General features: G+C 37.0%; 2 protein-coding genes across 2 annotated transcripts; both read right to left on the reverse strand.

Annotated features, from left to right (window-relative positions):
• On the reverse strand, positions 2,784 to 5,131 carry LOC104766696 (probable indole-3-acetic acid-amido synthetase GH3.1). The gene is made up of 3 exons (XM_010490633.1): positions 4,749 to 5,131; positions 4,523 to 4,624; positions 2,784 to 4,258 (listed from the first exon to the last, which is right to left on the reverse strand). The coding sequence occupies exons 1-3, from the start codon at positions 5,066 to 5,068 to the stop codon at positions 2,908 to 2,910; spliced, it is 1,773 nt and encodes a 590-aa protein (XP_010488935.1). The 5' UTR covers positions 5,069 to 5,131; the 3' UTR covers positions 2,784 to 2,907.
• Positions 11,087 to 11,872, reverse strand: LOC109130865. The gene is made up of 2 exons (XM_019240943.1): positions 11,689 to 11,872; positions 11,087 to 11,505 (listed from the first exon to the last, which is right to left on the reverse strand). Exons 1-2 carry the CDS (start codon positions 11,870 to 11,872, stop codon positions 11,087 to 11,089), a joined length of 603 nt encoding a protein of 200 aa, XP_019096488.1.

Consider the following 12,111-nt stretch of genomic DNA (forward strand, 5'->3'; position numbering starts at 1 on the left):
TGCAACACGAAAAGATGTATGAGATTAGGAAGAACTTGAGGGAAGAAGGAAAGATGGATATGAAGATATTAGGTTGTTCAAGGAGATAAGTGATGGAATTATACAAAATTTTAAGTATCATAAACATCATATGAGACTTGACGAGAAGACCGGTACAACATTTGACGAAAAACATTTTCAAGCATACACACTTTCAGATAAAATGAGGAAATTGTATAAGTCAATGATCAAAATTGTAACCATACATTAATGATTAAGCCAATTAGGCTACTGGAGATTTATGGAAAAAAAAACAGCGAGACAAATATATATTATATCAAGGGCCACAAGAATGAGCTTCACCAGCTTGTTGCCATGGCTGATTTTAGATACATGTTGTACTTCAATAGTTTAGCCATTGGTTTATCAGTGTATGTCTTACATTTAAACCCCAATTTGAAAAAATCTGTTCAGTTTACTATAAATCTCAAGAAGTTGTGGAGAATGTCGTTTTGTTGTGTGTTTTGGATGTGCCACTTTACCTAATAAGCTAAGGGACAAACATGATGAACATCTTCTCATCTTTTCTTATGAAGAAGATGTAAGTGGTCAATATTTGTGTGAAGTTTGTGAAAAAGAATCCAAAAAATGGAATTTATATGCGCAGAGACTGCAACGTTTCACACTTACACTGCCTATTCAATGTTTACTTGGAGAGATAACATGTATATGATGCTTATGGAATAGTCGACATTGTTTTTCTTTTTAATAATCGTATTACCCGCAACTTATGTACGGATGGCAATCGTTGAGTGGAGAAAATAGTCATTGAAACATATAATAGAGAGTTATAATAACCAAATCTCTTTGGTCCGGTGGTAAAATGAGGTAATTTCTGCTACCTGGGTTTGAGTAACATTGGCCGCATGATTCAAAATTTAACATGGTTTCTCCTATACCCATGAGATTAGTTTTTGGGTCTATGGAAAAAAAAAATATATATATATATATTGCTCTTTAAAGTAGATTGGTAGTGTAAATAAATAGTAGTGTTCTTTGTGTTCTTTATTTCCCTTTTCTCATCTCGTTCTTTGCTATCTCTTCATAGTTCCTAACAAATGTTTAGTTGGAGCATATAGGAACTATTTACATATTACAATAATTTTCAAAATCTTTTTTTAAGGAAAATTGAACGATTGCACAATGTCCTATAGCACAAGAGGGCTTCGAACAGACCTAGTAAATCATACTATAATTGTATTTAAATTCGACATGAGCTTTATGAAATTTACAAAATGAATTGTATTAATCAGAAACAAAGTACATCTGTACTATCTTTGCAATTCCAGAACTTATCCACATAGGGACTACCAACTACATTACAAGATACCGAATTAGCTTGTAAAATACAGGGCTGTAGCCAAATCGATGCATAAAGTGTCAGAAATGGTTCCTCAACGTTATTCTGGTACAACATGTGGTCGCCAATGGGTAGGCTAATTGAAGTGACAGGGACAAGGGGAGTCATCGGCTTGGGTACCTCACTCCAAGCAATTGTTGGAGAAGTATTGCAAACGCATCAGATAAGGAGGCATCATACTAATTCACTAAATGCCATTGAGGCAGAGATTCAGGCAATCTATCACCGTCCCAGATCAGAGGCAGAAGATACCCCACTTTGGAGATCTTCGGGAGACAAGTACAGGAAAATCTTCACCACCAAACACACTTAGCCAAATCTGAGAGTTGCTTGGTATAAAGGGGTATGATTTACCTACTCCACTCCAAAATATTCGTTTATGATGTGGCTTGCGTTACATAACCAGCTGTCCACAGGCGACAGAATAAAACAATGGCACTCTGGACAGCAAGTGCAAGTGGCATGTAGCTTCTGTGACAATGAGGAAGAGTCCACTGATCACTTATTTTTCTCTTGCCCGTTTGCTGAAGGAGTGTTAAGGGACTTAGCACTGCCTCTCCTTAATGCAAACTACTGGATAGAGTGGAGCCAATTGGTTGCGTTACTCACAAGCCAGTCAATCCCATGACTCCAACTATTTCTGTTCAGATACTTGTTTCACTCCACCCTGTACCATCTGTGGCAGCAGACGACATGGTGAAATCCGAGATCCGAAAGCTTTACTCATCAAGTGCATCGACAAGAATATCCGAAACCGTCTCAGCTCAATCACAACCATAGTAGACCAACGGTATGCCGACGACCTACAACTTTGGTTCTCCACTCGACACACTTCGTAGGCAATATTTTGATTTATTTTCCAACTATTCTCATCACTCAATGTTTCTCTCAAACCAAATTCAAACAAACTGAAGCATTCATTGTACAAAAATGTTTTTTGATTGAATACAATTTTACATTCAATTCAAAAAAAAAAAAAAAAATGAGCACACTTGCCTGAAACTCAACAGTCTGTCATTATTTTTCCTTGCCAATAACTCAACAAGGGCACTAAAAATCATTGATTGGTTGGTTCGCTTCTCTGTTCAGCAACTAAGTAGCAACTTGGGCGAAGTTCAACTAATATTTTGCTATATAGGTCGCAGTCATATCAATTAACTATGCAGTTATAGAGTACATCATAACGCAAATCTTCCAACAAATTTACTAATTGAATGACAATATTGATTTCCATCAAAGTAGACATGGTCTCTGGGAATATAAAAACTTCTCTAGTAAGGATTTCTTGTCCCAACTAGAGAAAAAAAAACAAATTACACACAGAGATTCCACAATGAAAAGAAAAAAAAACGAGAAGAAAAGAAACACTAAGAAGAAGAAAATAATGAAAAAAAAAAAAAAAACTAAATCACCAGGGTGGAATCTAAATATATTACAAGACCAAAGTGCTAATTAATTTTAAGCCTTTGACTTCACGAGATCTCCAAGGAAAAAACATGTGCCTGTCCTTATCTTCTCCTCCTCTCCGGCGTCCAATGCGGTAAGGCTGGGCTAAAATGCGCCGACACAACCCTAGAATCTAGTAACTCCACAATAGGTGTGAAGTTCACGCACCTTGGTACCTTGTACTGGTTAATTGATGCGCCTCTTGAGATTGCGTAATCCATCAGTTCCTCGAACGTTCCGTTTCTCACCACCCTAATCTCCAACGGTCCAACCGAGTTGTCCGCGACTCTGCTTTGCCTGTAAACCGAGTTTAACGACTCTTCCATCTCAAGGCAGCAACGAGTCAGGGTCTCATGACTTGGCTGCCTTGCCCCGTCCCTCACTAACAACTCCCAGTATAAGACGTAGTGGCCTGGGATCGTGCTTGTGTCTGCGTAGCTAGTGTACTCGGCTACGCGGCTCCCGCACTCTTCATGAAGCAGCCTCGATGCGTTCTCCACGGCCTTTTGAAGCTCTGACTCGTCGGTCTTGTCCGAGTCGATGCTGAGGAGAACGTTTTTCCTCCTCACGAAATGAAACTGAGGTGCGGAGTTGTGGAAACCTGTGACTCTGAGGATGTCACCGACTCGGTATCGACAAAGACCCGCATAAGTGGTAACAACAAGTTCATACTCTTTACCAATCTTTACATCAACGAGTTCAACAGCCTTGGTGCCCCCGAGAGGGATGAACTCGAAGTAGGCCATGTTGGGCATGATGGTGTAAGAGACTTCTGACGGTTTGCTCATTGGGTTAAGGTTCAAACCAAAGTAACACTCGGAGGAGGCGTACATGGTGCAAGCCATTGGGAGACCTCCGCTATAGTATTCCAACGTTGGAATATACTGAGCCATGGCTCCAGTTACGATGACGTCAATGTACTTAGTGTTGGGCCATATTCTGGTGATGATTCGTTCCCAATATTCCGACTTGCACTCCTGACGGATGAACTCCGCCAGGGCAGGATCCGGTTTAATAATTCCGGACATGCATTGTCTTATAGACCGGTCAGTTATCTCGAAGTCGAGACATCCAAACTCGATGTCATGGGCGAAACGAGACCAGTGGAGCTGGAGAAAGCGAATTGCACGGAGTAGACCAGAGGCAAAGACTGCGCCAACGCGGACGACAGAGAGGCGGTCAAGGAGGCCACAGAGCATCTGAGTGTACATGCTTTGAAATGAGTCGGGACAAAGTATTGCTTCGTTGGGACTTGTGTACACGTTATATGGGTCGTATGGTCGAGACCGGAAGTGTTCACTCTTGTAGTAACTAGTCAAGACTGGTCGAGCCGGTAGCCCACCCGGTGTCTTTGTTTCGGACTTAACGAACAAGAAGTACAATCCTTTTCCTTTGTCTAAACCTGGCACATACCTGTTACAGAAATGAGACAAAATTGTCAACGCTTGGAAAAATGATAAATAATGTAATTAACAAACTCATACGTCACCACATATATTTTTTTAGTTATATTAGAATTGGTCTTCTGTTCCGCATTCTAACCAAGCAATATTTGAGTTGGCTAACCCAATGATTGAGCTAGGTTCTAATCCATTTCAATCTCACAGTAACTTGTTTTTAATGGAAACCAAAAAAAAAATTAATGGTAAAAATGTTTTAGCAATGGGAATAACTTACAAATTCATGACAGGCATGAGGAGACTGTAAAGAAGTTGACGACGATCAAGCTCTTCTCTGATGGTCGGCATGAGCTTCCTCTCTCCGGCTGAGGTTCCAGAGCTGGAAAAATTATAAGCAAAATTAATACCAATTCTAAAGTTTTACGAGTGTTATCGGTATATGGATTTGAATGATTTAGAAATCGAAAAAGGTAAAAATATGAAGCAAAGTATGGTGAACGAACCTAGTGAGGAACTCAGAGATGGGGTGGGCAGATAAGATGGGAGAGCGGTCTCCATCAGCAATGCGTTGGATTTCCGGCTGAAGATCTTCGTAGGTAATGATTGGAATCTTCGTTTTAAAGGTATCACGGTCGGTGGCGCCGCCTAGGTTGAAGCGGCGTAGGTACTCGGTGTTTGAGTTACGAGCAAGAATCTCGGCGAGAAGGTTTTCTTGAACGGTGTCTGCGTTTCGGGTCATTTCCTCGATGAAGCGGAGGGCTTTTGCGTCCTTTTCACACGCTGGAGGTCCTAACGGCGAAGAGAGGTTGGAATCTACTGCCATTTTTCAGTCTTTTTGTTTCTCTTTGTTTTCTTTTGGAGGGGAAAAAACAAATAAGGAAAGAGATATTTTGGATGAGAGGAAAGAGACAGAGAATGAGTTTATGTTTTGTACTTTGGTAATGGAATGGATATGTTTTGGAATGAAGAGCCTGTTGGGGTATTTATATAGAGGAAGGTGAATAAGCTCCTTAAGTTACTTCTTAAGTGCCACGTCATACGGCCAAACAAACGTTGGCTTCTGACAATAACATCAAATAATCTAATAAGTTTATTACTTTCCAATCTCAACTAAACACTTTGAGTTATTACAATTCAACGCATTGAATACATTTTTATGTGCAATTGATGTCATCATCCTAAGTTATATAGTACAATTTCACGACTTGGAGTTACCATAGTAACCTATATATTGTTTCTCAATATGATAGAAACGATACATTACATAGAAGATTGGAACAAATTAAGAAGTAAACTTGACGAGGAAAATATTGGCTGAACTAGAATATAGTAAAGAAAGTAGCTTTGTTAGCGTCTTCACATTTTAATCGTGATTGTAATAATATTTGTATAAAAATTGATAGGGTGGACTGCGGACCGTGGTAAAAAGAAACTGCAAAAAAAAAGGTATATATGTGTTATATGGTGAATGTATTATTTTAATAGAATAAAAAGTTATCTTGGATATTATTGCGTAAGACAGTGGCCGTGAAACTCAAATATGACATGTGGAAACATAAATAAGATATACATAATTATGAATTAAAGTCGGTCTTTTGACAGAAAGGAGACTGGAAAGATACTTGCTGGAGAATTTTGTTGTGGAGGAAATATAAAAACTAAAATAAGTTTGAAGTAATATTAAAAGAAGAACACAAGAAATGAGGCAAGAAAGGAGGGGATGTTGAAGATGAAGGGGACATGTAGGACCAAGAGAGAACGTCAACATGGCACGATAGGAGGAGGTCGCATGTGGGGTTAGGCCGTAGCATGTAAAGCTTATACCACCTTACCACCTTTGGTCTACGCGTTTCCCATCTCTCCCAAACTTCTGCTTTATTTGTTTATGTATTTATTTGTTTTTGTTTAGGAGAATATGGTAGTGGCGGCTGTTTTACTCTGAGTTACCGTGGTTTGTTGAAGGGCTTATTACGCTTTATTTGTTCTTCTTGAGAATTAAGATTACAAAATCTTATAAATTGTAATATTCCTTTTATAGGTTCGAGTCTTTTATCATTCTCGGCCAAGCATTATGTTGAGTCTTTTTATAATTTTCTGAAAAATAGCACAAAGCCGTATATATTTATCCGGAGTCTACAAAATTATTCGAACTCTATTTCTGATAAGCTTGGAAAATGTTTTTGAGTTCTCAGAAAATCTAAAAAAATTGGTTTAAAACGATACTTTTGGGATGGAATATTAGACCTCAATTTTTTTTGCATTTGAGGGTGGGTGTTTCTCACTGAGTCGAATCATGCCTTGTGCATACGGAATTTATTTCTGAAGGTCTCAAGAGGTAACTCTCTTATATGGTGTGGTGCGATCATGCACATGTATTTAAAGCAAATATATATGTATAGTAAGGCTTAATCTATGAAGAGACAATTGTAACTTCAATCCTAATCACTTCATCATTATTCGCCTAACGTTCCAAACAACAATCCACCACATGTAAATGAGATTAACAAAAAGGATTCACCAAAGCGTGTATTTTCACCGTAAATCTTGTGCACCAAATCGACAAGCTAGTACAAAACAGATTGAGCTTTCCTTAATACAAATGTCAAATCCGTGTGGTAATCATCCGTATGCCTAGGCCACTAGGCGTGATTTAATCTGTTAACAGTGTTACATCTATGGTTAACTAACTATTCTTTATTAAAAAAAAGGATAATAAATTAAAGAGAGTGAAGAGAAACGAGAAACAAAGCAGCCTGACAAAAGGGATGTGTGTTGCCGTGTTGGTGGTCGAAAGCAATGGTCTAATGGGCACGTGAGACAAATGCCTAAATTCCATGCATGCATGCTTTCTTGCCTCGCCATTTCCACTAATAAAGATAGATTAGTTCTCTATAGTTTGGAGGAATATGTTTTGCTTCACTATACTCAATAGTTCCCGCTTCCAACAAGTTCTTCACAGCATTAACACCTACTTTTTCAATTTAAAAATTAGATAACATTAGGTCTTCCTTTACTCATTTTGGTGGCCTTTGGAAATTAACAAGTTTGTAATGGTTGTAAATCTATATCACAAAATTTTGAGAACCAAAAAATATCCACATACAGTCTTCGTGTTACATTATTTTCTTGTACTTTCCTTAAAAACATACTATTAACTGACCCGCACGTACATGCACGGTGTATTTATTTATTTTTGTTTATTTTTTAATTTTATATATTGTAAGTTTTGATGAAATAAAATTTTTATTATTCAATATTTGGCAATGGTCGAAAAAATTAATGGGCCAAAAATATTGAATTGAAAATTATATAGTTGATAGGTTTCCAGGTCCATTGGCATTCTATTATAATTCCCTAAAACAATGTATGTTTGCGGAAAAAAAGACAAAAACAAATAAAGAACGTGAAGCGACAAAAAGAGTGGTCTCCAAACCAAAAGTCAAGTCAGACAAAATCGATAAGATTCAGCTGATAATCTCTCAGACAATTCCGATTTTCCAGTTCGAAAACTCCGTTTAAGATCAATCATCAATCTGTTTTTTTGGATTTTTCGATTTCATCTTGAATTGATAAGGAAAGTAATACTTAGATATGTTCTTTCTATTTATGATTATAGTTATGTAACATCCGTGAACCAAATTGTAGATAGTGGAGATGGGTGTCGATAGTAGTGTCGATCGACACCAACAATTTCTGGTTTGACCAGATTATTTTAAATTGTCGAATTGGAGCGGTTTGATTTAAGTGAAATCTCCAAATCAAAGTATTTAAAGGGAAAGTCGACCTAGGGTCGTGGGTTTTAAGAGTTTAGCCGTTCCTGAGAGTTTGTGAAAAGGAGAAAAAGTGTTGGAGAGTATTCTTGAGAGTTTTGGGAGTTTCTTGGCTTGGATTGAGAAATCTGTTGCTGTGGAGTGAAGATCTTGTGCTAGAAATAAAGGAGAAGCCTTCTAAGGGTTGGATTCGTCGTTGTTGGGTCAGAACTTTCTGCAAAAGAGGTGAGTGCATGACCATGACTGATCTAAACCTGAGAATCCTTTGTTTTTCTTGATTTATGGCTGTTTGTGGTGTTTTCTTGTATGTGTTTGGTTAGGTTGTGGTTCCCATGAGTTACCTGGTCAGGGTTAAATTACTTTCAATAAGACAATCATTTGACACAACAATTGGATTAAAGTTTGACTTATAAGAAACCAAAGTTTTGGATTTCTTTTGCCTTACAAGTAGTTTCCAAATTAAAGATAAGATACCAAATCTTTGTTTAGTTTAATAAAAGTTGTATTTTTCATTTGAATAAAGTCTAATGTCAAACTTGTTTTTTTTCTGTTAGGGTAATTCCTGTTTTAAGTATAGATAATCTATACTTTCAAAATAGAAGTGGAATTACAAAGAAATCTATTCTATATCCCGGTAAGTTATTCAAATTCAATAGATCTTTCTTTATATTTTTTGCTTTTCCTATTCTATGTTATTTGACAGATTACTACCGTAAACTTATTTTAAAAAAATAAGTAGTTTCTATTACCAATTTCTCAAATATTACCAAAGTCTACATTTTAAATTTAAACAAAGGCTATTTTAAATAGTATGGAAAAAAGTTTGAAACTAAACCATAAGATGATACTTTAGGTTTAGTTCAAACATGTAACATCCGCGACCGGAATTCCGGTTTAGGGGATGCATCGATCGATGCAAGGTCGGTTATGTGCGGTTAACCATAAGTTTAACGCTGCGTTTTGGGGTTAAGGAAACTCTTGAGTCGATTATAAAAGGGAGACTTGTCGTTTTGTGGCCAAGTTTGGCCGCTTTTGAGAGAAAATAAACAGAGAAAAGAAGTTTTTGCTGTTTTTGAGAATTTTTGGGAGATTTGAAGCTGTTCCTGTAGAGATCTGTAGCAGGGATCGTTGTAGGAGCTTCCTAGGAGTGTAGATCTTCTTGTTTGAGGTTCAGAATCTTCTTGGCAAAGGTGAGTGCATGACCATGACTTATCTAAGATTGAGATTTCTCTGATCTGCTTGTTTATGTGTTGTTTGGCTTGTTAGAATGTTATTTGGGGATTTGTGAAGCTTTCTTGTGGCTTGGGATCAAGTTTTGTTGGTGTAGGAACGGAGATCCGGCGAGAAGCTTCGGGGAAAAACGATGCTCGACATGTGCGTCGGTCGATGCACTTTGTGTGTCGGTCGATTCATTGCGAGGACGTCGCATTTTGACCTAGGAGCCCATGTCGAGCATGTGTCGGTCGATGCAATGTAAGTGTCGGTCAATGTGAGTGGCGATGTCGAGCATGCCCTGGTTTGTTGTTTGTTTGTTGATTGTTGCTTGATGGTTAGAGTTATCTTAATTGTTTGTGTGTATAGCCAAGTAGATGGGAGGATTGCTCATTGAGTGTTTATCAAATACTCATGGATCTCAATTTGTGTTTGTGGTACAGGTAAAGACAAAGTGTGATAATGAAATTAAGGAAATGAAGAGGATGATGTTTTAGTGGCTCGATTGGTTGTTGTCTGGCTTCTGTTAGGATGCTAGAGTTGAGTCCTAGAATGTTGTTTAGGATTACTGGTTCTTTGGTTTTATGATGTTTGGATTATTAGTTTATTGTTATGAATTAATATTGGTGGTATATTGGTTTAATGGTATTGGTTATGTTATCCGCTGTTGTGTGTTTGTGGTTAGGTGGCTAGTGGATACGGGACCACTAGTTTAAAATATTTATTATTATTTATTAAAGATTATTTTTTTAAAAACGTTCGGGTCGTTTCAAAACATAAAAAACCATACTAAATTATTACAACATAATCCTTATTATCAATCCACGATACTCCTTCCAAACAAAGTTCCTGTGCAATAACTTTCTCATCCTCAGAATCATCGACAGTGTTTTCATCCTTTCTAAACATCCTATAATTAGACCAGAAATTGAATAATGTATACACAAATATTGAGAAATTTTAAACCATTGCTCTAGTCAATACGCATAAAAGAAAGAAAATAATAGTTACCTTGCCAAAACATTTCTCTTATCTTAAGCGACTCATTTCAACTTCTGAAACACTTCTTTGAAAACCACATTCATGATTTCCTTCTGAGGTTTTCCTTCTTTATCCACAATCAAAACCTTTAAACCTTTTTTAGAAGTCACTCTTGAAACTGCAACATAAAGCTGACCATGTGAAAAACATGGCCTAGGCAAACACAATCCAACATAATTTATTGAGTGTCCATGACTTTTGTTAATAGTCATTGCAAAAGCAACAACTAAAGGTAGGTCTTCGACGCATTTTAAAAGGTAATTTAGTATCTGAAGGAGTAAGCAATATCCTTGGTATGAGCACTTTGTCGCCTACTCTAACTCCTGTAATCACAATAGCTTCCAAAACAAACTCAGCCAATTGTGTGATCTGAAATATTGTACCATTCATTAGACCTCCCCTTGGATCTAAATTCCTTAACAACATTACTAGACAACCAACCTTCAGTCTTATCCTATGATTTGGGATTCCAGATACCTTTAAACTATTCAAGAAATCAGGTGTTAGCACTGGATTGTTTTCAAAATGTTTATAAGCTGGATCTATAGAATTTGAACTTAGGTATGTCCTTTTCTCACCTACAAACAGATTTAAAATGTTTTTTTTTTTAAATTTAACTATATAATTACATATTTTCGAAGCATGGCTTTATTGGACAAAAGGAATTTAAAAAACAACGAAAAATACTAACCTTCTAGCTGATCAATCATATATTCATTGATAATGCCAACATCCTCATTGGTCGGACATAAGATTGCTCTTTCTTGAAAGAACAGAGGATCTTTTTTATCATTCAATAGGATTGTCTGCTGATATGATTAAAAACTCCCGTGGATATCTATCATCACTTCGCCTTCATTTGGTTCTGCAATATTTCCATCACCAACTTTCAGTATCCAATCTGAGAATTCCTTGATTTCCTTTGCAGCCGTGGGATTCAAATTCTTCGCAAGAAGCCTCATATTCTTTGTCAACCTCAATACTTTACAATGGTCCCATAAATAAGAAGTATTTAGTGCACTCATACATATTTCTGCTCTTCCAGCATTCGGGATGATGGGTACCACTTGTCTGAAATCTCCTCCAAATACAACAACTTTCCCACCAAAAGGTCGATTACCTTCTCCTTTTATAATATCCGACAAAATTCTATCTAACGGTTCAAAACAGTGTTTGCTCATCATTTGAGCTTCATCCCATATAAACAAAGATGCTTTGGTCACCAGTTGTGCTTGATCTGATCCATGAGTCATTGTACATTCAATATTTTCATGAGGATTAATTAGAATTTCGAACCTAGAATGTGATGTCCGTCCTCCTGCTAGCAACAGAGAAGCAATGCCACTGAAGGCAACGTTTAAGACAATGGATCCTCACGCTCGTAATGCTGCTGAAAGAGTCTTGTAAAGAAAGGTTTTACCAGTTCCTCCAAAATGATAAACAAAGGACACCCCTCCTATGTCATTAACCACTGCTTCCATGATCTCAGCATATATTTGTTTTTGCTCGTCTGTCATAGACTTTATCCATGTATCATGTTTTTCTTGCTGCTCAGCCCGATCATAGTCTTTCTCATCAACAATCAGTAGATTAGTATCATCCATGATATCGTCTGGTAGCTTAGGCTTTGTTGTAAAAGCTGACAAAGATGTTCCATTGCTTTTTAATATGCTGTCTATATTTTGTAAGCCAAACTTCTGTTTATCCTTATCAGATAGAGTGAGATATTTAAATATATATATATATATATATATATATATATATATCATAAAGATTAACTTATTCAACACAATCAATATAGACTTTATTATATAAAACGAATGATGTTTTACTTGGTCGGTTA

Source organism: Camelina sativa, chromosome 19, assembly GCF_000633955.1.
Source record: "Camelina sativa cultivar DH55 chromosome 19, Cs, whole genome shotgun sequence".
Classification (NCBI taxonomy): domain Eukaryota; kingdom Viridiplantae; phylum Streptophyta; class Magnoliopsida; order Brassicales; family Brassicaceae; genus Camelina; species Camelina sativa.

What these genes read in the sequence shown, in the direction of transcription:
- LOC104766696 (XM_010490633.1), bottom strand. Translation starts at nt 5,068, where the DNA reads ATGGCAGTAGATTCCAACCTCTCTTCGCCGTTAGGACCTCCAGCGTGT. An exon ending in ATCTCTGAGTTCCTCACTAG is followed by an intron (nt 4,625 to 4,748) that starts GTTCGTTCACCA and finishes TAATTTTTCCAG; the next exon opens with CTCTGGAACCTCAGCCGGAG. An exon ending in CTCATGCCTGTCATGAATTT is followed by an intron (nt 4,259 to 4,522) that starts GTAAGTTATTCC and finishes TTTCTGTAACAG; the next exon opens with GTATGTGCCAGGTTTAGACA.
- LOC109130865 (XM_019240943.1), bottom strand. Translation starts at nt 11,872, where the DNA reads ATGGATGATACTAATCTACTGATTGTTGATGAGAAAGACTATGATCGG. An exon ending in TTATCATTTTGGAGGAACTG is followed by an intron (nt 11,506 to 11,688) that starts GTAAAACCTTTC and finishes CTCATGGATCAG; the next exon opens with ATCAAGCACAACTGGTGACC.